General features: G+C 49.9%; 1 protein-coding gene across 4 annotated transcripts in view; it reads left to right on the top strand.

Moving 5' to 3' along the window:
• LOC119382830 (mucin-5AC) overlaps positions 1–27,524 on the top strand; it is an 85,160-nt gene that overhangs the window by 18,883 nt on the left and 38,753 nt on the right. For all 4 annotated transcript variants that reach the window (XM_037650697.2, XM_037650699.2, XM_037650701.2 and 1 more), the window contains 2 exons: positions 1,227–1,489; positions 23,065–23,256. In XM_037650697.2, the coding sequence (XP_037506625.1) occupies positions 1,227–1,489; positions 23,065–23,256 (455 nt within the window). The remainder of the gene's footprint in view (positions 1–1,226; positions 1,490–23,064; positions 23,257–27,524) is intronic.

A 27,524-nucleotide genomic window follows, 5' to 3' on the forward strand; every position in this document is an offset into this window, starting at 1 on the left:
TTAAAATTATTGATTTGAGGGCAGTTGTTAATATTAGAAAATTGGAGTCGGTGACAATTTATGGCTTACCCATATTTTATAAATCACATAAATTGCATGTCACTTGAGATATTCGTCATTAGACTTTGATGGCGATATCGAAACTGACCATGCTCGGAGTTTGGGAAATGCGGCCACTCTGTCACATTATACTGGAACTTTTGGTAACAAGGAATTTCTGGACAAGGAAAAACTCTCAGTGTTTCTTTCTTTGGGGCAGGGGGAGTGCACATCTCGGAACTACTTCGCCCCTCCCCCTGCTTCACCAATGGCGTTGTCATTGTAAACGATCAACAAATCCCGCCCACCTAGTAAAGCTCAGAGGTTTAGACATTTCTCTGCCGAGTATGAGGTTGCGGGTTTGATTCCAGGCTGTGATGGCTGCATTTAAATCTGGAAGCAATGATATTGTACTTTTTTTTTAACTGCGATACAGACTGGCTCTTAAGGTATAATTCTTGGTGTGTTTGTGTGCATTATGTGTGTGCTGCAAGGTCTGTGTTGTGTTTTGTGGAACCTGTTGCGACATACCCAATAGTCATAGTTGGTCATGGCACTGTAGCAGAAGCAGGCTTGCGGTAAGGGACAGGAGTGTTCTGATTGCAAGCCTGGACACATCCATATTTATATATTTTCAAAACTGCCACTCTCAGCTAAGAGCACAGCAGATGCATCGGCAGAACTAAGTGACACAGCGTGTTACAGATGGTACTGGGTCATTTAGCTTTCGAACACAGCATCCTAGATGTCGTAAGCATTTTAACAGGAAGATAACTTTCAAAAAACAAAAGAAGGAAAAAGGGGGACATTTTGAATACATGCTCATAAAATATCCCCATTGTAATCCAAATAGAACATTATACAATCAGTAGCAAGTAATGGGAAGTATAGTAATAATATTAATAATAATGACAATAAGCAAATATCATGAGTCAAAGAAGAAATGCTCAGTTTGCCATTGTGCCTTACCTCCCCCTTATATTAGAATATTGCTCACTGCGCACAAAGTAAAAATGGAGCACCAGAACCGAAGCACTATTAGAACCATATCAGGTGGTATGCATCCTACATTGTCTGAATACATCTTGGCTCCTATGTGTGGCCACGGCAGGTGAAACCCCATGGTTTGTCTTTCCATCATGTTAGCTAAGTGCATTGACACGGGGCCTTGTGGTGTGCATATGCAGCAGCTGAGGTGTCGCTGTCCAAGGGTGTGCGCTGTGCCTTCCTGAGCGCCAAGTTGGACGAGTTCCTGCAGCACCAATCAGAGCTGCGAGTGGGCCAGCTGGCCCAGTTCAACCCCAACATCTTGCCCCTGCCTGAGGGGCAGGGAGTGCTGGCACTCCGCAACCCGGTTCTTGCAAGCCAGCCCCCCGAGGGGGCATCCAGGCAGGTGGGCCCGACCCGGCAGATGACTGCTCGCCCATCGCGACGCTATGGGAGGCCACGGGCAAGTGCATCTTGTTTTTTTGTGTCCCTTGCAGAGCTAACACAGTGCACTGTGGTAGTTCTGCAAGGACTCTTATCATATGTAATTAAATTGTCATCCACTTAGTACTTATTTCAATACCAACGAAAGGATTATTTACTGTCTGATTAACTTTATAGAATATTTGTTATTTGCAGTCATGTAATTTAGCCATGATTTTGTATTTACATCGTTCCTTTTCTTCTTTTTTTGTATAAAAATTGATCAAGGGTCCCGGTGCAGTCACTGACTTTGGGACACTTGTCTGTATATTACGTATTGCAGTATATTGTTATGAATGAAAAAATAAACTGAAACCATACTTTGTTTCATACATCAGGTGCAACACTATGGAAGCTAGCACGCCTTCTTGCAGTAGATGTGTTCGCACCAAGAAATAGTTCATTGCTTCTACCACCCATAACATGATTCTTTTTTTTTTTTCGTTTATGGAAGGAAGATGCTTTGTGCCTTAGAAATAAACAAACATCATTATTTGTATGGTTGTCAACAGGTTGTTCTGGATTGCCAAGCTTTCCTTCGTTTTTGTATCGTGGCTTCTGCAATTTGCTCCGGCAGCGCACAGCCTTAGCCAGTCGTTGAGGCCGCGTTCGTATTTTGGTGTTTCATTTGCAGCCCGCTGCGACATGTGGAGGTTCGCGCGAGACTTGCAGACCTGCAAATTTTGCTAACCGAACTTCTGGCATGGCTTCCACAGCATTGCACCTGATGTAGTAAATGGAGTATAGCAATGTGTGCAGTGCGGTGATTGGGAGGGTATGAGGACCCTAATTTTCTACACGGTGAGAAGTGATGCTACACACAGCACAGGCTGTTCTGTACCAAGCACACATTTAGACTTGCTTAAAGCTGCTACAAGAAATCTGGCACTAAGTGTGTATGGGCACTCGTTAGTTTTAATCCAGCATGAGAAGGATGAACACTGCATACCTGCCAACTCTCCCTGTTGTATGGGCATGACAACAAATCTGAAAAACGGCCCTAACCTCACTGCTCAAAGAATATAATAACGCCGTATACAGTCGAAATCCGCGATAACGAAATCCCGAGAGAACGAAATTCTCACCGCAACGAAATATTTTCGGAGCACCGGCGAACGCCCATAGGAGTCAATGCATTTCGTAACTCGCGACTACGAGAGAGATTCATACCGTAGTCCCTCATTAACGAAATTTTTGAAACACGAGTGCGCAAATACAGTAGAAGCTCGTTATAACGAAGTGGGATATAACGAACTAATGGATATAACGAAGCAATCGTAATTCCCCTTGAAATTCCCATAGACACCCATGTATTTAAAACCTCGTTTTAACGAAGCTAAAATTTCCTCGCAATGGATATAACGAACCTTTTTTTTCCCCCACCGAGCATTTACTGACCATTTTGGTAGCCGGCAAGTCAATGTCTTATAGCGCGCGACGGTTTACGTCCCATCACGGATGCGGTAATTCAAAACTCGCGCCTCGCGCGCCCGAGGAGCCGCCTGCCAACACGCGCGAGGGTGCGCGTCTGCCTGCCTCCCCTTCCACTGAAACTCGTGGACCCACCCGTGCACGTCACCCGGCCTCCCCTCTCCCGCAGAACTCGTGGACCCGCCCCGCCCGCCCGCCCGCTCTCCTGTTGCGCGCGTGGACGGCGACGCCGGCTGACGCGGCGGCCGCGCGGCGTGGGCGCGGGCCTTTTAGCTTGTCGTTCGCTGCGTGTGCATCAGAACAGCGTCTCTCTCGGTTCCCGCCGCTAGGCAGGAGATGGACGACGGCAACGGCAAACGAAAGCGCAAAACGATTACAATCGAGCAGAAGGCGGCTATGTTGAAAGCCGTTGAGTCCAGCGTCAAGAAGAAAAAGTTGCCGAAGATTTCGGCGTAGCGTTGAGCACGGTACCGCAAGCGTGTAATCGACCGAATTCTACTCAATATGAGCATGAAGCGCGAGACTACAATCGACCTCTACATGGCGATCGAGATGCTACAGGCTGCTTGGATGTCTGTAACAGCAAGCACGATCGCCAACTGCTTCCGGCATGCCTCATTTGGCGTCAACAGCGGCGGTGACAGCGAAGATATCGGTGCTGCCGCTATTGAGGGTGCCGCGGGTGACCAAGACCTGGCGTCGTGGGACGCTCTCCTTGACGCCGGAGTTGTGCCCGACTGCGACACCTTCTGCACGTACGTCAGTGCCGATGCTGACGCGGTGACAACCGAAGAGCTGACAGAGGCTGAAATTGTGCGCGCGGTGACAGGGGTGGCGAATGACGACAGTGACGAATGTGTCGACGACAGGCCGGAGTTGGTGAATCCGATGTTTCAACGTCCGCGCAAGCGCTGGATGCGGCAGACCTGCTGCGCCGCTTCTTCGGCGCTCACGATGACGGCGAGGACGGACTCGACATAGCGGCAGCGGCCGAAAAAGCCATCATCCGTCTGAGGAAGACACGGCAGAAGTCTATTAAGGACTATTTTTCTGCTAAGTGAGCCGCCAGCTGGTGTGCCGAGTTTGGCGTGAATAAAGTAGCAGTTCTTTGCTGTTCTTTTTTTTTTTTTTTTTTGCTAGTCTTTCTCCGTGCGACGGCCGTTTTTCGTTTGCGTGGCGGGCTGCTGTGGGATTTGGTGGTCAGTACATCCTCTCTTGCGTGCTAATTGTCGGTAGAAATGGATATTGGCTATAACGAACTAATGGTTATAACGAAGTAATTACGACTCCCCCTTCAACTTCGTTATAACGAGGTTTTACTGTAATCTACTCTCGCTACACTAACTACATTTGAAAACTGCTGAAATGCATTCATGCTACACTTAAACTGTGCAAAACTATTGCTACAGCGCACTTGAGAAGCAGCCGCCATCATTGTTTACAAAAAAACAAAGCTGGCGACAACAATCATGATGATGGCTTGCCGAAACACCTGCTCGTTATCGCGGACTACGTAGCCAAATCCACATTCCTCATGGAGTTTCGTTCGTTGGCTTGCTCTGTGCTTGGCTTTGTCGGCTTTGCGCGCACATGGTAGCGTGTGTGGAGCCATTTGTGGAGCGTTTGCTTGGTCGCTTGGTGCAACGTGAACTGTGTGTTGCGATTGCTTCCTCCAACGAAAAAGCGGAAGTTCATCGCGCTGGATGATAAGGCTGCAATCATCAGTGAGGTGGAAAAGGGCAGGAAAAAAATGGACATCGCCGAAGAATTCGGCGTTGCGTGCAGCTCGCTGTCCACGATTCTGCGCTGATCCGCGCTGATCCAGCGCAGCCGGAAGAAGGTTCGCCTGTAGGCGCACTTGATGACGGTACCGGTGACAGCGCAGTGCCGCCGTCACTGACAAGTGCATGGGGCAAACTTTGTGCCGTGGCAAACGAGATTCCCAATCGAGAGGTATGAAATTGCTGCATGGTAAGGCCCGCCAAAGCAAACTTACTGACTTTGGGAAATAAAATGTTTTTTTTTTTGTAATTTCCATGTCTTTTCTGCCGCATTCTCGCGCCAACGAAATTCTTGCAAGAGCGAAATTTTGTGCTTTCCCCGCCGATTTCGTTATTGCGGGTTTCAACTGTATTGCCGATTATAAGTCGACCCCCCAACTTGCAACCCCTTCTAGGGGAAAAAAAAGTTGACTCCGAACACAGCCTTATGCTGCGGCCATAGCTCACCAATAAGTTTTTCAGAAGAAGGAGTGATGCAAAAAAACATTTATTTACCCATGAAACATTGCTTACGACTCGTCGTCGCTTGAGAGAAGGACGCAGTCACGGTCATTGCCATCGTGTGAGCCACTGCTGCTGCTTGCCGTCGGAACGGGTGCCGGTGGTACTGAGATGCCGCACGTGGAAAACGCCGCGCGGACCATGTCGGTTGGCAGTCCATACCAGGCATCGTTGACCCATTGCGCCACTTCACTCAAAGAAGCGTGCTTCAGCTTCCCCGTTGGTGTCTTCGCGTTTTCTTGTTGGATTCGACCCAGCAGGAATGAATGCTTTGCCTTCAGATCACTCACGTAGTGAAGAAACGCGCACTGGGTGTGTCCAGATAAGATCGAACACGAGGTCCCGGTCACCATTCCCAATTTTGATGAAACTCGCTGTAGGTCTAGGCATTTCACCCAGAACAATGGTTTCGAAGTTAGTCTTGCAAAAAAAAAAGTTTGGTTCGCCTGAAAAAAAGAATTACGAATTGCGGTCGCAAAAAACACTTTGCCGCCAATTTCGCGATTTCTGAATTTTGAGCGCACCTAGGGAAGAAACGGTGCACTTCTTGGTCACAATATTTATTCCCCTCAAAGAACAAGTGAAATCCAATTTTATGAGTCTATTATTTTCCTTGCTTGGTCGAATTACTTTTGAAGAAAAAAATCACAAACTTGGAACAAGTTAAAGTGAGGATAATAAAAATCGGTACATATTAACTTCGATACCTTCGCTCTCTTTTAAAATACTTTTCGTGGTTTTATCGCGCTCTATTTTACTTGATAATTGGGCTGAAACGGAAGTGATTTACCAAAAACGCCGAACTTTGAAAATAGCTTTTCTCAAAAAGGCAGATTTTAATTTTTTTTTAAATCCCTCTGATTGAAGTTAAGGACGTCATCTATCATTCTGGATAAAAAAACGTTGCATTATTTTGGTTGCTAACAAGTTACAATGCGTCAAATGTGACCAAGTCAGCCTACCGGCCACGTCATTCGTTATGTGCTGAAACTCGGATATAAGTTGTTCAAAATACTTGTACGTGACATAATCACAAATCAGCAGCTCCACACCAACAAATGCGCAGCCAGGTGTCATGGTTCAGCAAGCTTTGTCGCACGATCAGCCACTTTACAAACCCGCAGCAGCGGCTGCTCGATGCTGCGGGCGCTCAGATTACATGAGTGCCGCTTCGACTGCGGATGAGCTCCGCTTGCGCGCCAAACTACGCTCATAGGACAAACGAGAGAAGGAATGCATCACTGTGAAAGTTAAAGGCTGTTAAATGCCGCACGGCGGTGATTTTTAAACGCGCTCCGTAGTTTCGCCTTGCGTGATTTCGCTTTAGTTTCGCGGTCATCTTGGCAGATCGCAAGAATGTCTGGCTCCGGAAGCAGCGCGCGTGTTGGGAGATAGCTGTTGCCGTGACTCCGCTGCCTCTGCGACTGATGTTATCGATGCGTCGAATAGCAGGAAATCCGAGGACGGTGACCTTTCTTCGGATCCCACAGATAAGTCGATTTCACGATTCCGCGTATAGGTTGACTCCGATTATAGGTCGACCCCGGAACTTTGGAAGGTCGTTTTATGAAAGAAACGTTGACTTATAATCAGCAATATACGGTAACAAGGGACAGCGGCTCTAAAATTTTCTGGCCTTAGTCTATAGTGTGTGGAATGCTTAAAGGGGTGGTGCCATCAAATTTCGAGGCTATAACAAGCCTGTTGTGGGTTTCCTCTGTATGCAAGGACACTCCACACGAAGGGTCGGACACAGAAAACGTTTAGAATCTATTTTAATTCACTTCCAAAGTGTAGCAAAATGCCCATTCTCCCGATCGAAACCCATCGCGATACACTGCCGGGATTGTCATTGCGTTCCGAACTTTAGCGCTTGCGCGGTAGTCGGCCGAAGTCCAGATAAATCAGTGCGACTAATTATTGAAGCCAAGAAAATAATCGAATCAGGTGACCTATGCGTCAGTGTTGCCTCCATTTCATTATCACCAAAAGAGTTACGCTACTTGAATGCGACTGCGCATTGAGGCACGTTGACGGCGCGCGTGGTGGATATATATGTTCTGTGCTCTTTCGAAATAAATCTATGTTGGAAGTGGTGCTCCGTGTGTGTGTTCCTATTCTTCGTCCGTGTCTTGTTCGCGCCTTAAAACTTCAAACCATCGCTAGCGCGCCAACTCTGACATAGATCTGTACAGGGGCGGAAGCGCTGCGCCATTTGCGCCACGCTGCGCCAATCCGCTTCTGCTGCGCCATCCTGCTCCAACACGCATTATTGCGCCGAAACTGCTCCCAAGCGGTATTTGGTGCACGGCCTCCGCGATGGGCTCCAGTGCGCTTCCGGAACCGATCACTGAGGCTACGTTTGGTGCCTTTATGTGCCGCTGTCATCCGTGTCATGGCACGCCTATGCGAGCTTATATCATCATCACATCACTTGGCGCGCTCTCGTGGCGTTGTCGAAGGCACAAAAAAGCTAGCGAGCCTGTACAGGAGCTAGCTACAAGAAAGTGAGTTGTGCGGCCATATTTCGATTGTGACGCCGGCAGCAATGGAGTTTTCTGGTGCGCTGCGCGCACGAGGCGGTTGCGTTTATCGTGGCCTGGGATTGCGAACATGAACAAAAGTAACTGCGTTGACGCTTCATAATTGTCGAAAAGGTTCTATTTACTGCGAATACTTAATTTGATGTAAAGCCATGAGCATAGTGCGAGCAGCCGCCGCGGACGTAAACGCGCGACCATTATTTAGAAACCTTGCATTAAGGAAACCGCTGTATAGCTGAGTGTGTAATGTGGATTTTGTGTCGTAAGTCTTCATGAGAAAGAAAAAAAATGTTTTATCTGTTTGCGGTCAGTGAAGCCACTACCAACCGCGAAACCACTCACAGGGCCTCGGTCCGTGCAAGTCGGTTGGACCATTTCCGAAACTCATTTTTTTTAGTGAAAGTGTGCCTCTACATGTGCAGAATTTGTTGCATTGCACACAAGCCCTTAGACGTTATAAATGCAGCATGTAAACGCGCTCGTGCAGGGACGAGCTTAGTATCGCTAGTGCGATCGGTCGCATTGTTCGATTTTGGCTCGTACCATCCGCAGCACTACATGACATGCCGCTCGCCGCCGTTGCTGCGTGTGGTTTGGCTCATGAGGTGGCGAGTGAAGAAATATACAAAAAAAGAACAAGACAGACACTTGGAACGTTTATTACTGAAAAGGCAAATGTCAGGTAGTACGAAAACAGAACCATGGGATACAAGTTGTACGATTGCGACATTTTGTATCATCGCATCTCAAGTACCGTATTTGCGTGCATATAAGCGACACCAATAATTGACAAATCTTGGAAGGGAACTTGGAGGGAGAAGGTCGAACTGCATGGCGCAATTTTTGGCGCGATTTACGAGCGTTCGGAGGGACGCGCGTGTTTTTTGACGAACGCCTTCGCGACATCGCGCTGTTGCGTCCTGAATGGCTTGATTTCATGCGCGACTGACGTGTGGTCGGAGGGTCGCGTGCGTCCTTTTGACGAATGCCATCTCAAAATCGCGCCGCCGCGTCTTCCTCCTCGAAGTAGAAAAGAAAACGCCTCGCGCGGCACATCGCCCGCTCATCCAACAAACGGAGTTTAGGGTGCAGAAACGTGCTTCTTTGGTTTCTCCCATTGCCTCCAGACGGCGTTGACCTCCGCGCATTTCAAAGGAACTTTTTGAAGCCGGCGTAGGCTTTTGACGAAAATGTAGCAACCCGGCAAACGCGGTGCGAAAACACCGCTGATGAAAAACGTTCATTATCTTTAATGTTTTTCATTTGTCAGTCTAGTCAAGTGTAGCTATTCAGAACATCGCTTATCTCATTTTCCTGAGTCATTGCTCTATCACAGCTGTGATGTTTTGATAACACGTACGCACGTGTGTGTGCGCGCATATTTATATATATATATATATATATATATATATATATATATATATATATATATATATATATATTGTAGTGTGCACGTACCTCACAGGAGTACGGCCACTAGCGTGGGTTCGGACTTAGCGAGCCACAGGGCAGCGTCTGCCGTCGCCTCGCGTGAACTAGCGCGCCGCTGCACACGTACGTTCAAGCGCAAGCAAGGCGCCGAGCGTAGTGCGGCAAGTACACAGTACTGCTCTCGAAATCCGCAACACTTTATTGCCTGCGGCAACTCCACAAAACGCAGTACAACGCCCGCTCCCAAAGGCGGCGGGAGAAGCAAAACAGGCTTAACCACGCCACGGGCGAAAGTACAACACGAAGGGTGCCGCTAGCACGTCTCCGCGGGCAAAAGGGCTCACGGCGACACGCCGCTGAGAGAAACGTTCCCTCGCGACTATGCTGCGTGCTCTCACGATCAGCGACCAAAACAGGGCCCGATCGCTCGAGCAAGGGCAAACTCCGCTCGCGTTGGCTTCGATAGGTACGGTTTCGGCGTAGTAAGACCACGCGCGAATGCACCGCACCGCTCTTCAGCCTAGCGTTCGGAAAAGGACAGCGTAAGGTAAGCGCTCGCCGCTGGCGCAAGGCACCGTAAGCGAACTCCGTCCGAGCGAGCCCAAACAAAGGAGCCGACGGACAGGAAAGAAAATACGTGCTTACCCTACGAGGTCCAGAGAGAGTCTGACTCCCCCGCCGCGCGCAACGTCTCGCGAGACGCGAGCACGCGAGACTCGAACGTGGCGCCACCGTCGCGATGCGGCGCTGGGGTGAGGAGGGTTAACGTCACCCCCGCTCGCCCAGCGCCGTAGGACGACGGAGGAGGGGAGCGACATGATCGGACATGAGGATGGCAGAAATAGGCGAAAAAAACCCGCGCAATGGCGACGGGCAAGCCTCAATCCCCACATCCCCCTCTCCTAAATTTGCCCTTTACCGGTCTGCAAAGGCAGCCGGCGGTCACCCATGCAGTTAAAATAACACTGCTATGAGCAACCACTAGCCTCAGTCCAGCCCTGGAGCTGCTGCTAAAAAAAAAGAATACATTATAATGCGAGAAAAATCAATAACAAAAGACAATACGCTTGAAACACATAATACAATAAAATGGCGCTGCGGAAGGAAGGTAAAGGAAGTTAAGGCAAGTGTTCGCGATGCTTGCGCGAAAGAGCATCCACAGCGCGGAGAGGAGGCGGTTGCAGGAGGCTTCTTTGAAGTCCTCACACCGGGAACGGGCTCACCGATGGCGCGTCGCTCTTGACGACGATTGGCGCGAGAGTCCGACGAACGCCGCTTCGGTGGTGGTGCGAAGGTCCCGAATTTTCGGCTGGAGACCGGAAGACCTCGCTGGGACAGCCGCCCCTTGTTTTGGAATCAATAAGGCCGACCCGAACTGGCTGCGAGGCGTCCTGAGGTCGGCAGAGAGCAGGCATACCTGCTATGTCAGCTGACCTAGCGCAGGAGCCATGATGGAGAGGGCAGCCAGGCGTCTCGACGATGGCCGAGAGCAGGGCACCGCTGGTTTGTCCGGCGTCAGCGGGTCATTGACCCGAGTGTCCACGTAGATGAGATGAATTCACCACGCGCACTCTTTCTAGGCACGCACCAATGCACCACGCACGTACGTACGCACGCACACACATCACCGCACATAGCAGCGCTTTCACCGAGCGCGGCCGAAGTTCGCCGTCCAAGGCCACTGCGCCTCACTTTTCACGGTGTCATGTCGCCAAACGCGCGCGCTCGCGTGGGAAGGCGCAAAGCGTCCTTCGTTCCTCTCCCCCCGCAAAGCACCAGTATTCACGAATGCTTCCGCAGGCACAATAATATAAAACACGGAAAAAAAAGTAAAGAGAACAAAATGACAGTCAATATGCGGCAAACACAACCGAAAAAACGTATTAAGGGGGGAGGTGGCGATCGAAAAAAACTTTTTTGTTTGTTGACCTAGAGTAATGAAATTTGGCAGGCACACTGAAGAGTGTCTCGAATAGCTATATATGAAGTTTCATTGCGATATCTCAAGTAGTTTTCAAATTACACTGTTACATAATCTGATGACATACTCTGCTGGTGAAAAGCCTAGCATTGTAACAAAACATGCCAGGAAGGTCCAAGTGGTTTTGATCTTTACTCAAAAGAACACTACACAAGATGACATTATTAAAAATTGTCTATTCCTTTTAGTTTTTTTACAAATAACATCCCCATCAGCTTCATGTATTGCATCAGAACTTCTCATGCGCTAATTATCACATACAAAAAAAACTATGCCCTAAGCAAGGTAAAGAATAATGTCATCCTGTCAACAAGACTTCAAGGATTAAAAGAAAAAAAAACGGAATCAAAATCTGTGTAGTAGTTGCCAAGATATCTGCTCCACGAGCTGAGCAACATGCCAAAAAAACAGTATTGAGAAAACTGCATTTAAAGTTTGGCCTTCTCTAAAACACCTAAAGATTGTGGTCTTTGCTTTTTTTTTATGGTGTTTCACTTCTTGGACAGGTGGCCTTTCTCCAGTGTGCCTTTGTTCTTTTTTCATAACCTCCTTCTTTTTTTGATCTACAAAAAACCAGTATGGATTTCAAACCAAGTTCTCTGTATGAAGGAGTGGTGTGATAGACATGACAGAAAAGAAGATATTGCAATCTAATAAGGCTATATACTGAAATAATTACACATATTTCTTGTATTTATGCTGTCATTAGCATAATTGTGTCTTGCTTATTGATTACAATTAATCATTGAATATTTTTTATAAAGAGAGAGGTTTGTTGTGACAGAAAATGGCTCACACCGTGATAGCCGATGCCTTCGTTCCAAATAACAAACAGTTATGGCCAAGACGTTAGTGGCACAGGGATTTTTGAGCAGTTTATTCAATGACGCAAGTCGGGCAGATAAAAATTCGTCCCCCTGCTTCATACACGTTCTTTTGCCATTCTCGCGTATGAAACGTATTATCATTCGGCCGATCGCGGCAACGCTAGTCTACGAGGCTTTCATTGTTTCAAAACATTCATAAACGCCTGCGGCGATGCCAAGCACGGCTCCAAGCATGTCTAAATTACATCACTAGTGCTTATTGACAGCACTCTGACCGCGAAGTGCTCGGCCGCGGGGTCCGTGGTGCCGGCGCGTGATGTGCTTGGTGGCGGCGTTCGGTGACGATTCGCGAATGCGAAGCTACGATGACGATCCGCCCATCCGCGGTTCCGAAATGCCGGCGAGCAATGTGCTTCTTCGCTTGTGAAGAAGCACACAGCCGCAGGTACGCTAGCGCGTTGTTCTTGACCGCAAGGTTCGGGGTTCGTCTCGCTAAACGGCGCCGTGAGCGGAGTTAGGCCTAGTGACGACTCCGAGCAGTATGTGCGCAGGCGTGGTGCCCGTTGCTTCGAAGTGCGTAATGCGTGGTCGTGAGTACAAAGAGTCGTCCCGCGATGGCCTTCGTCACGATGTCAGAAGTGCTGATAAGCAGAAATCAAAACATCTAACCGCGAATCCGACGCTGAAGTCAACGCTAGAGTCGGTCCGAGACTCGCGTTTGCGATGTTCGCTAGGAGCGCGGCGCACCATCGTAATCAGATCGAACTTCCTCTTGCAGCTCCAAACTAAAGCGTAATTATATTCTAAGTGATCGTCGAGCCGTGAACACAGAACAGTTGCGAACGTGTCAAGAAGTAGCGCGATTCTCGACAGCCGTGAACTCGCGACGTGCAATCGGCAGACGACGATCTCCCGGAGCGAGCATCGGACCAATGGCGAGGCGAGCTGGGGCAATATGGCGGACGCGGCCAATCGGAGGCCTCGGAACGACTCTCCAGTGTTTGCTTTTTGTGCGCTTCTTTCCGAATGGAGGAGCCCGCTGAAGCGGGGAATTTAAACACGGAGAAATGCCCTTTCGAACAAGCCCAAGAAAATGGTTCGCGGTCACGCCATCGCGGAGCTACAATTTTTTGAAAATCGCTCTTTTTTTGCGATTTCCACAATGATTTTCGCCACCTCGGAGGGCAAAACAAACTTTTCGAAGCACTTCTGGGTGGTTTTCAGTGTAGATATTTTGGAATCAGATAGAAAAAGGGTTCCAGAAACTGAAAACATGATTTTCAGAAAATCGATTTTTTTGCCATTTTTTGCGATACGAAAGCCGCGTCCCCCCTTAAATACATCAGTATTCAAATAAAAGAAAAAAAATAAACTAGCAGCATACTGGGCGGGCCGACTTCTTTACGAGCACTGGCCGTAAAGAAGCTAGCATACTGAGGCTAGAAAGTAACTGAGGGCCTTCGGTTGCGGAAAACAGAGTCCGCCGTCCGGCGCGAAATCACAAAGGTGACCGCTTCCTCAGATTATACCGATGCGGGGTCCGAATGCGGTCCGCCGCGCCGGGTGTGCCCCGTTGCTTGCGCGAAGTGCCACAGGGGGCTGGCGCGAGCTCGTCAGACCGTGATGCAAAGGCTTTCAGGTCTGCGATATGGGCACGGCTGAGTTTTCCCGAAATGGGATCTTTCAGCAAGTACGCGAGTGGAGTCCAAGCTTTCTCCACTCGGTACGGACCAAGCCACTTAGGAGCGAGCGAGGCTGAGAACGCCTTACTCGCGTCGCTAAGGGCGTGGTTGCGCTTCAGGACAAGATCGCCCACCTCAAATGCTAGGTTGCGATGCTTGCGGTCATATTGGGCCTTCTGCTGAGCCCTAGACGACGCCAAACTTTGCCTTGCTTTACAGAAAGCTCGACAAAGCCGGTCCCGAAGCTTTGACGCGTACGCCGAACAGTCTGGCTGCGTCTCCTCATCCCCGAGCTGGCATTGAATGACACTGGTCACCGGATTTGCTAACTCCCTTCCAAAATTTAAGAAGGCGGGCGAGAAACCAGTCGAGCGACTCTCGGATGTTCGAATGGCGCACGCGAGCTCGCTCAAATGGTCTGCCCAGTCCCTTTGACTTTCGGCAAAGGCCGCCAACATTGGTTTGAGCGTACGATTGACGCGCTCCGTCAAATTGGACTGGGGATGGTAGGGTGAAGTGGTGCAGTGATCAATTCCAAGGGAACGGCACGTGACACCAAACACCCGAGCGGTGAAATACGAAGCGTTGTCAGTGATGAGCCTTTCCGGAAAGCCGAACCGGCAAAACACTTCCTGCAGCTTCTCGAGCACCGCTCGCGCTGTCACCTTTCGAAGAGGGAACAATTCCACCCACTTCGAAAAGTGATCCACGACTACCATGAGGTGAATGAACCCCTGCTTACTTCTGGGAAAAGGTCCCATTAGATCGCAGGTGGCCACTTGCCACGGACGCTCACTGACAATCATCGGTTTCATCAGACCAGGTGGCTTGCCACCCCTAGACTTCACCGTTTGACAGACGTGGCAGGAACGGCAATAGCGATAAACGTCACGCTTCATGCCGGGCCAGGTCACCGTCTTGCTCAGTTTTGCGAAAACTTTGGAGCCACTCAGGTGACCGGCCATGGGTTCGTCGTGAGAGGATCGAAACAGGGCGACTCTCAGACTTTTGGGCATAACCACCTTAAACGGATCAATGGACTCGTCATCGGTGGCTACGTATTTCAGCAGGAGCCCGTCATGGTCCAGCAAATATGAATCCGCGGGGGACTCAGCGACACATGCTGGTTCCAGCCCCCCATCTGCGCCCGCTGCAGGGCAAGCAGCGTAACGGCGCTCCGTCTCCCTGAGACCGTCGCAAATTTCGCGACAAATTGGATCACTTTGCTGAGCCTTCAGTAGCTCTTGTCTGCTGAAAGCGATGCCCATTCTCCCAAAGGGGAACCTGGTATCGCGCCCACTCAGGACCGCAGCAACTGCCGCTTGCGTCGGCGTCACGGGTTCGCTCTCGGCATCGTGGCCTTCGGAGAGCTCACCCGCTGGCCGGCTTCGCGGTGCGCTGTTTGCCTGGATAGCAGCCAAGGTTCGTCCGAATGCGGACTCGCCCTTTTCGCCGAACGGCAGTGAAGCCGCTGTTTCGCCCCCGCCGCGTGCTTGTGCAAAGGCACCGCTAGCGGCTGTCGCACCGGAATCAAGGTTCTCGGCAGACAATGGGGCACGAGATTGCGCGTCAGCTACCACGTTGGTGCTCCCCTTTCGATACTGCACTGCAAAGTCATAGTGCTGTATCAAGAGAGCCCAGCGCGCCAGCCTGCCCGCAGGCTCACGGAGCCGCATCAGCCAGCTGAGCGCACTGTGATCCGTTTGCACCACGAATTTCGTCCCATCAAGGTAGACGTCAAATTTCCGCAGTGCAAACACGATGGCGAGGCACTCCTTTTCGGTAACGGAATAATTTTTCTCCGCGGGTACCAAGGAGCGGCTGGCAAAGGCCAACGGCTGCAACACGCCATCGTATTCCTGTAGGAGAACGGCTCCTAATCCCAGATCGCTCGCATCAGTCTGAACAACGAACGGTCTGGTCAGGTCGGGGAGTCTGAGCTGCGCTGTCTCCGCAATGGCGCTAGACAGTCGGCAAAACGCCTCTTGCTGCTCAGGCCCCCATCGCCAAACTGCAGACTTACCCAAGAGCTTGGTCAAGGGCACCTGCAGTCGGGCACAGGACGGAATGAAAGAACAGTAAAAGTTAACCATTCCCAAAAAGCGGCGAAGGCCATGTACGTCCTTGGGCACGGGGAAATCGAGGATTGCTCGAAGTTTCTCCCGATCCGGCTCAATGGAGCCTTCGCCCAGCGTAAACCCGAGTAACTGAATACGGGTCTGCGCTAATTGGGCTTTCGCGGGATTTAACGTCATCCCGGCAGCCCGCACCCTCTCAAGCACATCGGCAACATGGGCCAAGTGCTCTTCGAAGGTTCGTGAATAAATCACGATGTCGTCGAGGTAGCATAAGCAGTAAGACCACTTCGCTTCCCCGAGGACACGGTCCATGAGTCTTTGAAACGTCGCAGGAGCATTGCAAAGACCAAAGGGCATACGAGTGAACTCGAACAACCCTCTGTGGGACGTGAAAGCAGTTTTGCACTGGTCACGCTCACCCATCCGGACCTGTAGGTAACCTTTCGAGGCGTCAAGCGTGGTAAAGTACCGTGCATCGCCCAGGTTTCCTAAGATGGAGCTTATCGTAGGGAGCGGGTAGGCATCCTTACGAGTCACTCCGTTCAGACGGCGATAGTCGACGCACAGGCGATGACTGCCATCTTTCTTAGGCACCAACACAATTGGAGACGCCCAGGAGCTAGACGAATGGCGAATAATGCCTGCCGATAGCATGTCGTCTAGCAAGCCGTCGATAATCTGCCTTTTGGCGAGACTGACGGGCCTGGGGTTACACTTCAAAGGAAGCGCGTCGCCAGTTTCGATCACGTGGCTAACAAAATCGGTGCAGCCCGGTTGATCGGTGAAGAGCTCATCGTACTGGCGTAAAAGTGACGCCAGACGAGCCTTCTGTGTATCATCCAAATGAGTCGCACAGGCGATCAAAGGATGTGGTGCCTCTTCATGTCGTGTCGGTCGATCCAAAAGGGGGTTTCGAGCCGACGAGCGCGTACTGCCGGAGTATGACCCCGAAGTATGCGCGCGACACGGTTCGTGCCGTGCCTCTCGTTCCCAAAGGGGACTGTGAGAGGAGGAATGCGTTGAGCAGGGTTATGACCCCGAACTCTCCGCGTGGCACGGTTCCGACGTTTCTGGGGCAAAGGCAACAGTAAGCGCCGGAGGGCTGATGAACGGCTTGAGTTGGGAAAAAGGCCCATCACGATAGCCGCCATTCGCAATGTCCACAACGATCCCGGTCTTCAAAAGAAAGTCCCGACCGAGAATCACAGGAACATTGAGCCCTGGGAGATGAACAAAACGCGCGCGTCTCATTCGATCTCCCCATCTGACAGTCAACCTTGCGGGCGCCAGCCGAATGGGCCACGCCTGTCGCAAGAGTGAATGTCATTCGGCAGTCCCGCAAGCGTACCGAATGCTTCTGCAAGTGGGACAATACCTGTTCGCCAAACAACGAAGCGCTAGCGCCCGTGTCCAGCAACGCCGAAAATTCACGGCCGGCAATAATGACCAGAATGAACGGCGCGTGCGTACCAGCAAGACTGCTTGCCCGGTACGCAGAGGGGATAAGCAAAGGTTGGGTCGCCCGTGCCTTCACGAACGACCCGCAAATCCGTTTCCCTGCCTCACAGGAGGTCTAGATACGGTGCACTCCCTTGCTATGTGCCCTCTTTCACGGCAGCGAAAACAGCGCACTCCATCTCGGTCTCTTTCACGAGACGGAGCAGCCTCGAGCTGCTGTGATCGGCTCGCCACGTTATCACAGGATACGTTACGACGAGCGTCACCCACACTGCGTTGGGTCAAATGGCGTCCCTTCGTGTGGGTTTCAGGTGGTGCAGCACAGGCTGCCCGCCTTTCGTGCGTGTAGGGATCAAGAGCGCGAGCGCTCAACTCCCACGCGCAGCCACTGGCAGCCGCAAAGGCAGCGCCGTGGGGCTGCTGTTGGGGCACGGCCCCTCGCCATGCGCAGCGCGGCTCAAGCGCCTCGCTGGCTGGCGGCGGCGGGCGATAGGCACGCGCGGCGAGAAGGTCGCCTTGAATGCGCTTTGCCTGAGCGGCCAGCTCCTCCAAATCGCGGAAGCGACCGCCGCGCAGGTATGCCGAAAAGGTCGGATGTGCCTGCCGAATCACCCGTTCGACGCGTTCCTCGTTCGAGGCCCTGGGCTCAGCGATAGAAAAAAGGTCATCCATCGCGCGTACGTACTTCTGAAGCGACTCATCAGGAGCTTGTGTACGGAGCTCGAGCTCTCGCCGCATCCTACTTTCGTAGTCAGCGGGTAGGAATTCGCGCAGAAAGGCCGCGCGGAACTCCTCGAGGGTTGTTGCTCGGTAACCGGAAAGCCGATACCACCTCGCCGCCGTATCAGTCAGTGCAGCCGGGACAACGCGCCCGAGCACCTCCTGATCGTCCAAACCCATTGCTCTCTGATAACGTGACAGAGAGTCAAGGTAGTCTCGGGCGCTGAGCAAATCCCCGTATCCGCTGTATGTTGGCACAGGCAACATAACAGCGGGGTGGGCGCGTTTCGGAACGGCCGAAAGCGTTTGGACAGCTCCCGAGAGCGCTTGGATCATCTCGACGGCGTTTTGCAGCAGCGTCTGCGTCGCACCTGCTTCACAGGAAGCCGTTGGTGCGTTAGCGGCGCGGTCGAGCGAAGGTGAAGAGTCTCCCAGCTCGATCAGTGGTGCGGTTTCAAAAGGACCACCGCCCTGCGCGCCATTCCCAGAGCAAAAGAGGCTCCTAGAGGGATTTGCCTGTTGTCGAACATAATCGCCACTTGGGGCGGCTACCGTCGACAATACAGGCGCCTGCTCAGCGTGCGTTCGAACTGTCGGTTGCACGGCTGACGGCGGGCAAAAGTCGGCAAGGGCCAAAGCCTGCGCCCTGTCAATTCCACAGGGAACCGACTGAAAGCGCTGTGCCGTCGAACTGCCACGCATTTCGAAGGGTACTGCAGCAGTCGAAGGCGCCTGAGCGCACCGTTCGGGTAGGGCAAAGGGTCCAGTCCGCAACGACGCACCATCTCCAAAGGGAGCTGGCAGGCACTTTGTGTCGTCCCCACAGGGGGTTGCGACACGTATGGGTGCACAAAGGTGCCCCTCGACAGAGGCACTGGCCTCATTCTCGTGCAACGCGGCATCCGCCAGAAAAGTCAACGGACAAAAATCCCGCGAAGCAGACATGTTGCGGCGAGCCCGAGACGCACAGGCGTACTGACTCGCTAAGAGCAGTCAAAAGCTTAATGAGCTTTTGATACCGCGTTGGGCGCCAGTGTAGTGTGCACGTACCTCACAGGAGTACGGCCACTAGCGTGGGTTCGGACTTAGCGAGCCACAGGGCCGCGTCTGCCGTCGCCTCGCGTGAACTAGCGCACCGCTGCACACGTACGTTCAAGCGCAAACAAGGCGCCGAGCGTAGCGCGGCAAGTACACAGTACTGCTCTCGAAATCCGCAACACTTTATTGCCTGCGGCAACTCCACAAAACGCAGTACAACGCCCGCTCCCAAAGGCGGCGGGAGAAGCAAAACAGGCTTAACCACGCCACGGGCGAAAGTACAACACGAAGGGTGCCGCTAGCACGTCTCCGCGGGCAAAAGGGCTCACGGCGACACGCTGCTGAGAGAAACGTTCCCTCGCGACTATGCTGCGTGCTCTCACGATCAGCGACCAAAACAGGGCCCGATCGCTCGAGCAAGGGCAAACTCCGCTCGCGTTGGCTTCGATAGGTACGGTTTCGGCGTAGTAAGACCACGCGCGAATGCACCGCACCGCTCTTCAGGCTAGCGTTCGGAAAAGGACAGCGTAAGGTAAGCGCTCGCCGCTGGCGCAAGGCACCGTAAGCGAACTCCGTCCGAGCGAGCCCAAACAAAGGAGCCGACTGACGGGAAAGAAAATACGTGCTTACCCTACGAGGTCCAGAGAGAGTCTGACTCCCCCGCCGCGCGCAACGTCTCGCGAGACGCGAGCACGCGAGACTCGAATGTGGCGCCACCGTTGCGATCCGGCGCCGGGGTGAGGAGGGTTAACGTCACCCCCGCTCGCCCAGCGCCGTAGGACGACAGAGGAGGGGAGCGACATGATCGGACATGAGGATGGCAGAAATAGGCGAAAAAAACCCGCGCAATGGCGACGGGCAAGCCTCAATCCCCACAATATATATATGTACTTTGTGTTAAGTATGCATAGAATTCTGCTCCAAAACTAACTTGCGTTGCTCCAAAGCACACATTTTGGTGCTCCAAAGCTGCTCCAAAACAGCATTATTCCTGCTCCCTGAGCTGCTCCAAAACACTCAAGCCCGCTTCCACCCCTGTCTGTAGGATGGGCAACGAAAGTTGTAGTGACGTCACACCAGATCTGCTGTAGTGACCTCCGGACCTCCGCCACCTCTGCAACGTACGTGACGGCTGTAGTGAACTAGAATATATTCTAGTTCACTATAGTACCGGCAAAGCATCAGTTGCTACATCACTCACGGAGTTTCGATCGCTTCCTGGCCAAGTGCGTCACAGCCTTGTGTGGTCACGTGACCAAGCCTCCTACACTTCTACGTCACTGCCCAACCTCGGCGCCCTGAAACCGAAACCGAAAGTTGTCCACATCAAAAGGCGATATTAAATTACTTAGCGAGAATACATAAATCTTGGTGCGTGCATCTTGCTTCCTGGAGCTATAGGAAACGCTTGCAGCAAAGAACGCGCAAGCCATAAGCATGGTGGCACCACCCCTCTAACTCACTTTCGCTGCAATACACTGGTGTCATGCGAAAAAGCGTACTAAAAATAGGAAGGGTCTGTTAGCTGTCGTGGGACACAGCACATTCTGTCCCTTAATTACACGCGCATGCATGCGCCATATAATTAAGGGTACCAGTATGATCGCTGACGTCTCAAAACATCACTGGCAATCATTCAGATTTGTTTGTGGCATTGTTGCAGCCCTAAGGAACAGTAGATAAAAACATGCACCAGTTTGTTTCTGTCACTCCTCCTCCCCCTCCCCCCCGTTGTTGCTTATTATATCAAGAATCAGGTAAAAATTGTCAGTGTATGTATTTGAGTTGAGCTTTAGCACTTGTTTTATGTATTCCACAGGATTTCCAATCCACGGATGCACTGAAGCAGGCTTGGCTAATGCAGGCTGGCTAAAGCCACTATTATGTAAAACTCGCACCCTATAAGGCTTCCAGTATATTAAAATGCAGCTGCTCTTATGCAAGAAATATGCAGCAAGACTACAGTATTTGGTGCCCCCTTCAAGCTGCACCCGCTAATCACGGGGGCACTGGTTCGATTCTGGACTATGGCACCTGTATTTTGATACGGTCGAAATGGTGCACATTAACCGCTTAACCGTTTTGGACTAGTACAGCTCATCCTTGCCAAACTGTGCCCAAACCGTTTCGGACGAGTGTGGCTTGTCTGCTTGAGATAATTCATCTCCCCATGAGCGTTTTGAACAAGACTCGTTCGGTTCCAAGCTGGTTCGTGTGTCGCTTCACAGGAGGCAGCACTTGCTTGGCAATTTCTTTTATTTTGAACCGCCATTTTATTTTCAACCGCTATTATACAGATACCGAAGTTTACTTTGATTCCAGAAGCAACAGCGATAGAGATGATGACATCGGGATTAGCAGTTCATCAGACAAGGAAGAGTGCTCTACCATAATTATGACACTTCATTATGTCTTTTTTTTTTGTCAGTCATGACATGCTTTTTAGAAAAAAATATTCAGTATCAAATTTTCAAAAAATAAGCTTTTTAGACAGAAAAGCTCTGACAGAAAAGGAATGGCATACAAATCTCGTGTATACAGAGACAGCTTTGTGTAAGCATGAAGCTCAGTGAATGCTGATAAGCTATTTTATTTTGACGTTAAAGTCGATTTTCGCATGGCGCACATGGTGACATCGACACTACGTTACGCCAAGATACAATGTCAATTCTGTTCTGGTGACTTCACGCACCAGTATGGCTAGTTGTGATGACGTCAGGCACCAAACCATTTGAAATTACTAGGGGTGTGCGAATATTCGAAATTTCGAATATTTTTCGAATAGTGTTTGCTATTCGATTCGCCCTGGAATTTTACTATTCGAACTATTCGAACTTCCCAAAAACAAATACAGTCAACGTCCGATTAAAAGTGACCCCTTCAGATTTTTAATATGCTTCACCTCATTACACTCGTATTGCGGCAAAGCTGCCTTTCAAGCTCCGTTATGGTCGAACTTTGCCAAGAGACAGTCAACGTCTAATTGGAAGTGGTCCCTAGGTTTTCAATGTGCTTCACCTCATGACACCCCGGTATTGCGGTAAAGCTGCCTTTCAAGCCCTGCTATGGTTGCAAATGTACTAACTCAAGAAAACGCTGGTGCCATCATGGAGATAAAAGATGTGGCAGAGGTTGGGTCTCAGTTAATGCTGTTTTGGACCTGAAATTTGGGCAGGAAGTCCGAAAAATCGGAAGCCAAAGCATTTTAGCATCCAAAATTTCAGATGTTCTTATATATCGACGTCTACGAGGCAGATTTGGAACTCCGGACTTGAAGGGAGCACACCCTTGTCCGCCACATCAGTTGGGCTTCCATAGAAGTTGAAAGAGGAGGAGAGGCTGAGGAAATGGCATCTTTGCCTATCACGTGTAAAGTGTTGCTGGCAACACTTTGGTTGCACCAAATCATGTACATAAATAGAATTCGACCTCTACATTGCCTCGTTGTTGATAAGACAACTATGAAACACCACCCCGCCAGTGCTTCATCAACCTAGTGAAATGAAACACTTTCATGTTGCTATCTCATAAGGATATGCTGAGGAATCCTCTCTGACTTTTTTTTTTCTGCCACTTCGCTTCGAAGTATTTGAAAAATATTCTAGAAATATTAGAAAAATATTCTATTCGATTCGCATTCACACTTCAATATTCGAATTTGCTTTGCACCCAAAATTTTGCTATTCGCACAGCTCTAGAAAGAACCCCTTGTGTTTCACCAATGAAGCCAGGAAATGAGTGGCCATGGAAACGTCACGGTACCTTGTGCGAGCACGAGCTGAGAAGCTCATACAGTGCTGTGACGTCAGTGTACAGTAGGAACCAAAACTAGCTTTCAAAAACATACTGTAATTACTTTTTCGGGGTGGCTCACACTTGCTAGTGCATTTCTAGCCTCTTGAGGGCTTGGCCTTTCATTTGACAAAATGAAAAAATTTTGACAATATTTTCGTGTCAGTACTCCTTTAGAACCCGAAGTAGTGAAAATATTGCAGAGTGGTCAACCATTCCATGCCATATAATAATATTGTGGTTCCGGCAAATAAAAACCACAGAATTTTTATTTTAATTTTTAATACTCCAGGCTGCAGAGACTGGGCGTGCATCAGGTGTTGCACGGACCGAGCACTGGAAGACCAGTGCAACTCCTGCTGCGCGACGCCGGCGGCAGGGCAGTGCAGCGACTGACAAAGCAGCAGAGGAACTCGAAGCACCATCTCCGTCTCCATCCAAGCCCATTGCTGCTGCTGCTACAGGGGAAGACTCCTTGCCCAAGGTGATTCTCCTTTGCTTTTTTACAGCGAAAGCTGTTATAAGATCACAACAAAGGCCATTTTTGGCGCCGTAGTTGTTCGCCGCCGCCGCCACCAGTGTCCGTAACCACTTATCGCTCGAAATAAGAAAAAAAACTCAAGAAAAAATTTCCAGGATGGAACGAGGTTCAAACCCGGGCCCTCTGCGTGGAAGCCCAGTATCCTACCTCAGAGCCATGCCGGTGCTTGAAACTGCTTTGCAAAAAGATAGGGATGGGCGAATATTCGGGCGTTTTGAATATTCGAACGAATATTACAGTATTCGAATCCGCTTCGATACGAATTTAGAATATTCGAAATTTCGAAGTATTCGAAATGAACGAATATAAGTATACATTTGACTGCACATAACCCTCTGTAAAGGTGGTTTCACTGCAGCGTCTGGTTGCTGTGCTGTGAAACAACCCATCCAGGGGAAATCTGCACTGCCGCGAAGCCACACTTCAAGGATAAATGTACATATTTTTTAAAGTTTAAAAGCGTGTTATATGGGCTTATATGCTCTAAGCATAGTAATTTTTAAATTGTACTGTATTGTACCACTTGTAACTTGCACCCTACTGCTATTCAAATATTTATACTATTCAAGGCTGCTTCCACTTGATTTCAAACCAAAAAAAAATGACTTTCACTCATGCCTAGTTCCAATCCTTAAAGATATTGTGCAAGGGTCATGACAAAAATGTTTATTTTTCTTAACAATATGCGGTAAATACTATTCGAACTATTCGATTCGTAATTATTCGACCAAATCATTATTCGCTTCGGATTCGCTTCGAACCTCAAATTCACTCTTCGCCCATCCCTACAAAAAGACCCTATACAGGCTTCATGTCGAGAAGGAACCACATTAAGGGGGGACACAGGTCTTAGAAGGCTGAAAATCGCGAAAAAATCGACTTTTCGAAGCTGACATTTTCGGAATCTATATCTATTTTTGCACAAGTGTGCTCAGTTTGTAGCTTCTATTTTCATTATTTCCGCCGTAAAATCAATCTGTAACACCAATATGAGGTTTGTCTGAGCGCAAATTGACGCTAAAATCGCGCTCTTTCCGCGCCGTACCGTGGCCGGTACACACGGGCTATTGTGGCCATCTTGATCTCGTTTGGAAGAGCCGTTTTTCATCTTCAATTTCCCGCCACCGCTGGCTCGCCTTGCTCATTGGTTTTCTAGCAAAAACGCGTCATCGAGAAGTACAAGCGCGCGATTCTATTGGCTGCTTGGGGCACGTGACAAAATCTAGGCATCCGATTCGCCAAGCGGCGTTTCCGGCGTCTGCTTCACCGCCGAGACGCGCGTGAGCATGCGCCATTTTGTCCTGGTGTTGCCGACTGCCTACAGCTATGGGTCCTGTCATCAAGAAGTTCCGCACCAAACACAAATTCGGAAAGCGGGTGAGGCGATCGCTAGCCGAGAACTTCAGGAAGCGCCCCGCAACGACCCAGAACAACGAGGATGACGAACTCGCAGCGGCCGTCGACGCCAGCGCGGTAGGCCTAACAGACGCTAGTCCTACGAGCCCGTCAGTTGCCGACAACGTCGTGGAAAGCGGCCGTGTGCGTCACGACACACAAATTCTGCAGCCCCAACTGATAGAAGACAAGAAGAAGAAGGCAGAAGTGAAGCTGCAAGAGATTTCATCTGTTGTGGCGACGGAACAGAAGCGCAGCCTTATCGCTAAGGGTGTATCCACACGACGGACCGAATCCGTCTTTTCCGCGGCGGACGGCGCATCACGTGACCCCGCGTCACGGATTTGTGCCATCCGTGGCGCGTCCGCGGACGTCGCGGACGGAAAATGCCAAGCTCTTTTTCGCATTCGGATTCGCGCGGAATAACACAACAGATTTAGCCGAAGGTGCCATTATCGGTCTGGCAACAAGCGCTGCTTTTTTCTTTTTCTCGTATGGAACTCCATCTTCAACTTAAAAGAAACTCTGCGCCGTAGACGGAAACATAAAAACCTTCAATAATTTTGCTAGCGATGAATGCGTTTTCGACTTTCAGACTGCTCGCGCCATCTAGAGAAAAAAGGAACAAGCAAGCATTCGCACATTATTATGACCTCTGGGATTTGGTAGCACTCGCGCTACCGCAGATCACCGAGCTCATGTTCTGTTAATAGAGGCACTCGCTAAGCCTACAGCTCTCAGAAAACGAGTACGGCGCTCGGAAACAGTACCAAATTGTCATGAATACGTTGCCGGCGAAGCTTGAGGACACAAATCTAAAGCCCGCACAATCGTCAGTTTAGGACTAACAGGCCGTGCAATGCGCGGCGAAGAGCTTAAAGATTCGAAGCGGGCAGCTCTCGCTTCAGACAGTGCCGCCATGTTTTTTTGCTGCGGCGCGTCCGTCTAATCGCTTCGTCCGTCGTCTGGATGTGCTTTCCAGCCGGACGGGCGGCGGAACGATCGTCCGCGGACGAGATGTCCGCGGATAAGTCCGTTGTGTGGATACACGCTAAACGCGCGGACGCCGCGGGTCCCCCATCTGATAAAACGATCTTCACCATCCTGGACTTGGAGGCGGTAAATGCTTTGATAATATCGCATTTAAAGTGCAAGATTTACAACGGAGACACCGAGATCAGGAGAGGCGAGCGGGAATACGGCCTTGCCGTCAAGCTTGAGCTAGTGTGTGAACTGCGGTGACGGGTCGTCAAAGTGGAGGTCGCCGTGCGTCGACGGACAGCAGAAAATAAGTCCATTCACAGTAAACGTGCTCGCCACCCGCCCAGTGCAGGCTACTGGCAACAGGCAGACTGCTTTTAACGACATATTTGCAATGATGAACATATCGCGTCGCGGCCTCCACACGAAAACGTGGCAGGTGTACGTGAAGAAGAAGCTAACACCTGCCGCTACTCTTGCTGCCTCGAAACTCATGAGTGAGTGCGCGAGTTCGGTTCGCGACATCTACGCGGAACTCAACGTGGACAACCCGGGAAACATCGCCGTGTCATACGACGGATCGTGGATGACGCGCGGACACTCGTCGCATATTGGCGTCAGTACCGTCATTGAACTGATAAGCGGCCTCGTTGCAGCAGAACTTGAAGAAAAGGCATGCTCATGCTAACAATCAGTCTGATTATATGCCTGGTGCATATTAATCACTAAAAGTATGTGTGCCTTTGATATTTTTCATTCTGTAATGCTAAATAAAGTTTTAACGTTTTTTGCTCATTTTCTCAAAACATGGATTTTGGCCGTTTCCCTTGTTTGCTTCTTCTGTAAAAGTCGACCTAGGACAGCTAGAGCTACAATTCTTTTTGCACAACCTAGCTAAATGTGCATAAAAAGCAATGCTGCAAGCAGATTTTCAATCTGCATTCCAATTTTTTTATATTAGTTTAAAATTTTCTTGTTTTTGGCTAGGTGTAGGCCATGAACTCATTAGTGCTGTAAATTGAGAAGTAGTTGTTCGATTTCCAATCAGCTTGCAGCGTTGCTCTCCTTAGGTTTTCTGGTATCTATATATGGGTTTATAATGATGTTATGTTGCATAGATAATTTTTTATTGTTTCAGCAAGCAATAGAATGAGATTACTAATTATCTCTGGAAATAATTGACCTGTGTGAAATATAACTGGATAGTTAAATAAAGCTAAAAAAACTGAACAAAGCAGTGCAGTTTCATCTAATTTGGCCAAGAAATAACCTGTGTTAGCTCTAAAAACCATGTCCCCCCTTAACATATGTAATGTAGCGTGGTAGAAGAGTAAAATAACAACCAAGTGTCACACAACACGAATTGCACAACGAGTGAGTTGTTGAATGCTTCCAACCCATCACGAAGGGCTCTGCCATACTTCTTCATCGTCATTAGCCATAGCATCAACAAAGTGCACATAATACCTTACAGGTGTTTAGCAGGTACCACGGTTTTGCGCAGAATGACGAAAACTTGTGTAGTGGCTGCTTCCTTACTTCACAAAAATTGTGATTTATAGCGTAGTGGATTCCTCGCAAGTGCACCTCTATTGGTTGCTAAGGAAGCCCATGAGGCTCCCATGATCCATTTCCTCAGGGTCTCAATAAAGTTATTTCCCCTCTCTCTATCTCTTTCTCACGTTAGCTTATGTTATGAAGCGTGGTGGGAGAGTGAAATAACGACCAGGCTTCATACAATGCGAATTACGTAACTAGTGGGTCACTTAAAGCTTCCAACCCATTACAAAAGGCTCAGTCATAATTCTTCATCGTCATCAGCTGTCGCATCAAGA

The sequence above is a fragment of the Rhipicephalus sanguineus genome, chromosome 2 (assembly GCF_013339695.2).
Source record: "Rhipicephalus sanguineus isolate Rsan-2018 chromosome 2, BIME_Rsan_1.4, whole genome shotgun sequence".
In the NCBI taxonomy this organism is placed as follows: Eukaryota; Metazoa; Arthropoda; class Arachnida; order Ixodida; family Ixodidae; genus Rhipicephalus; species Rhipicephalus sanguineus.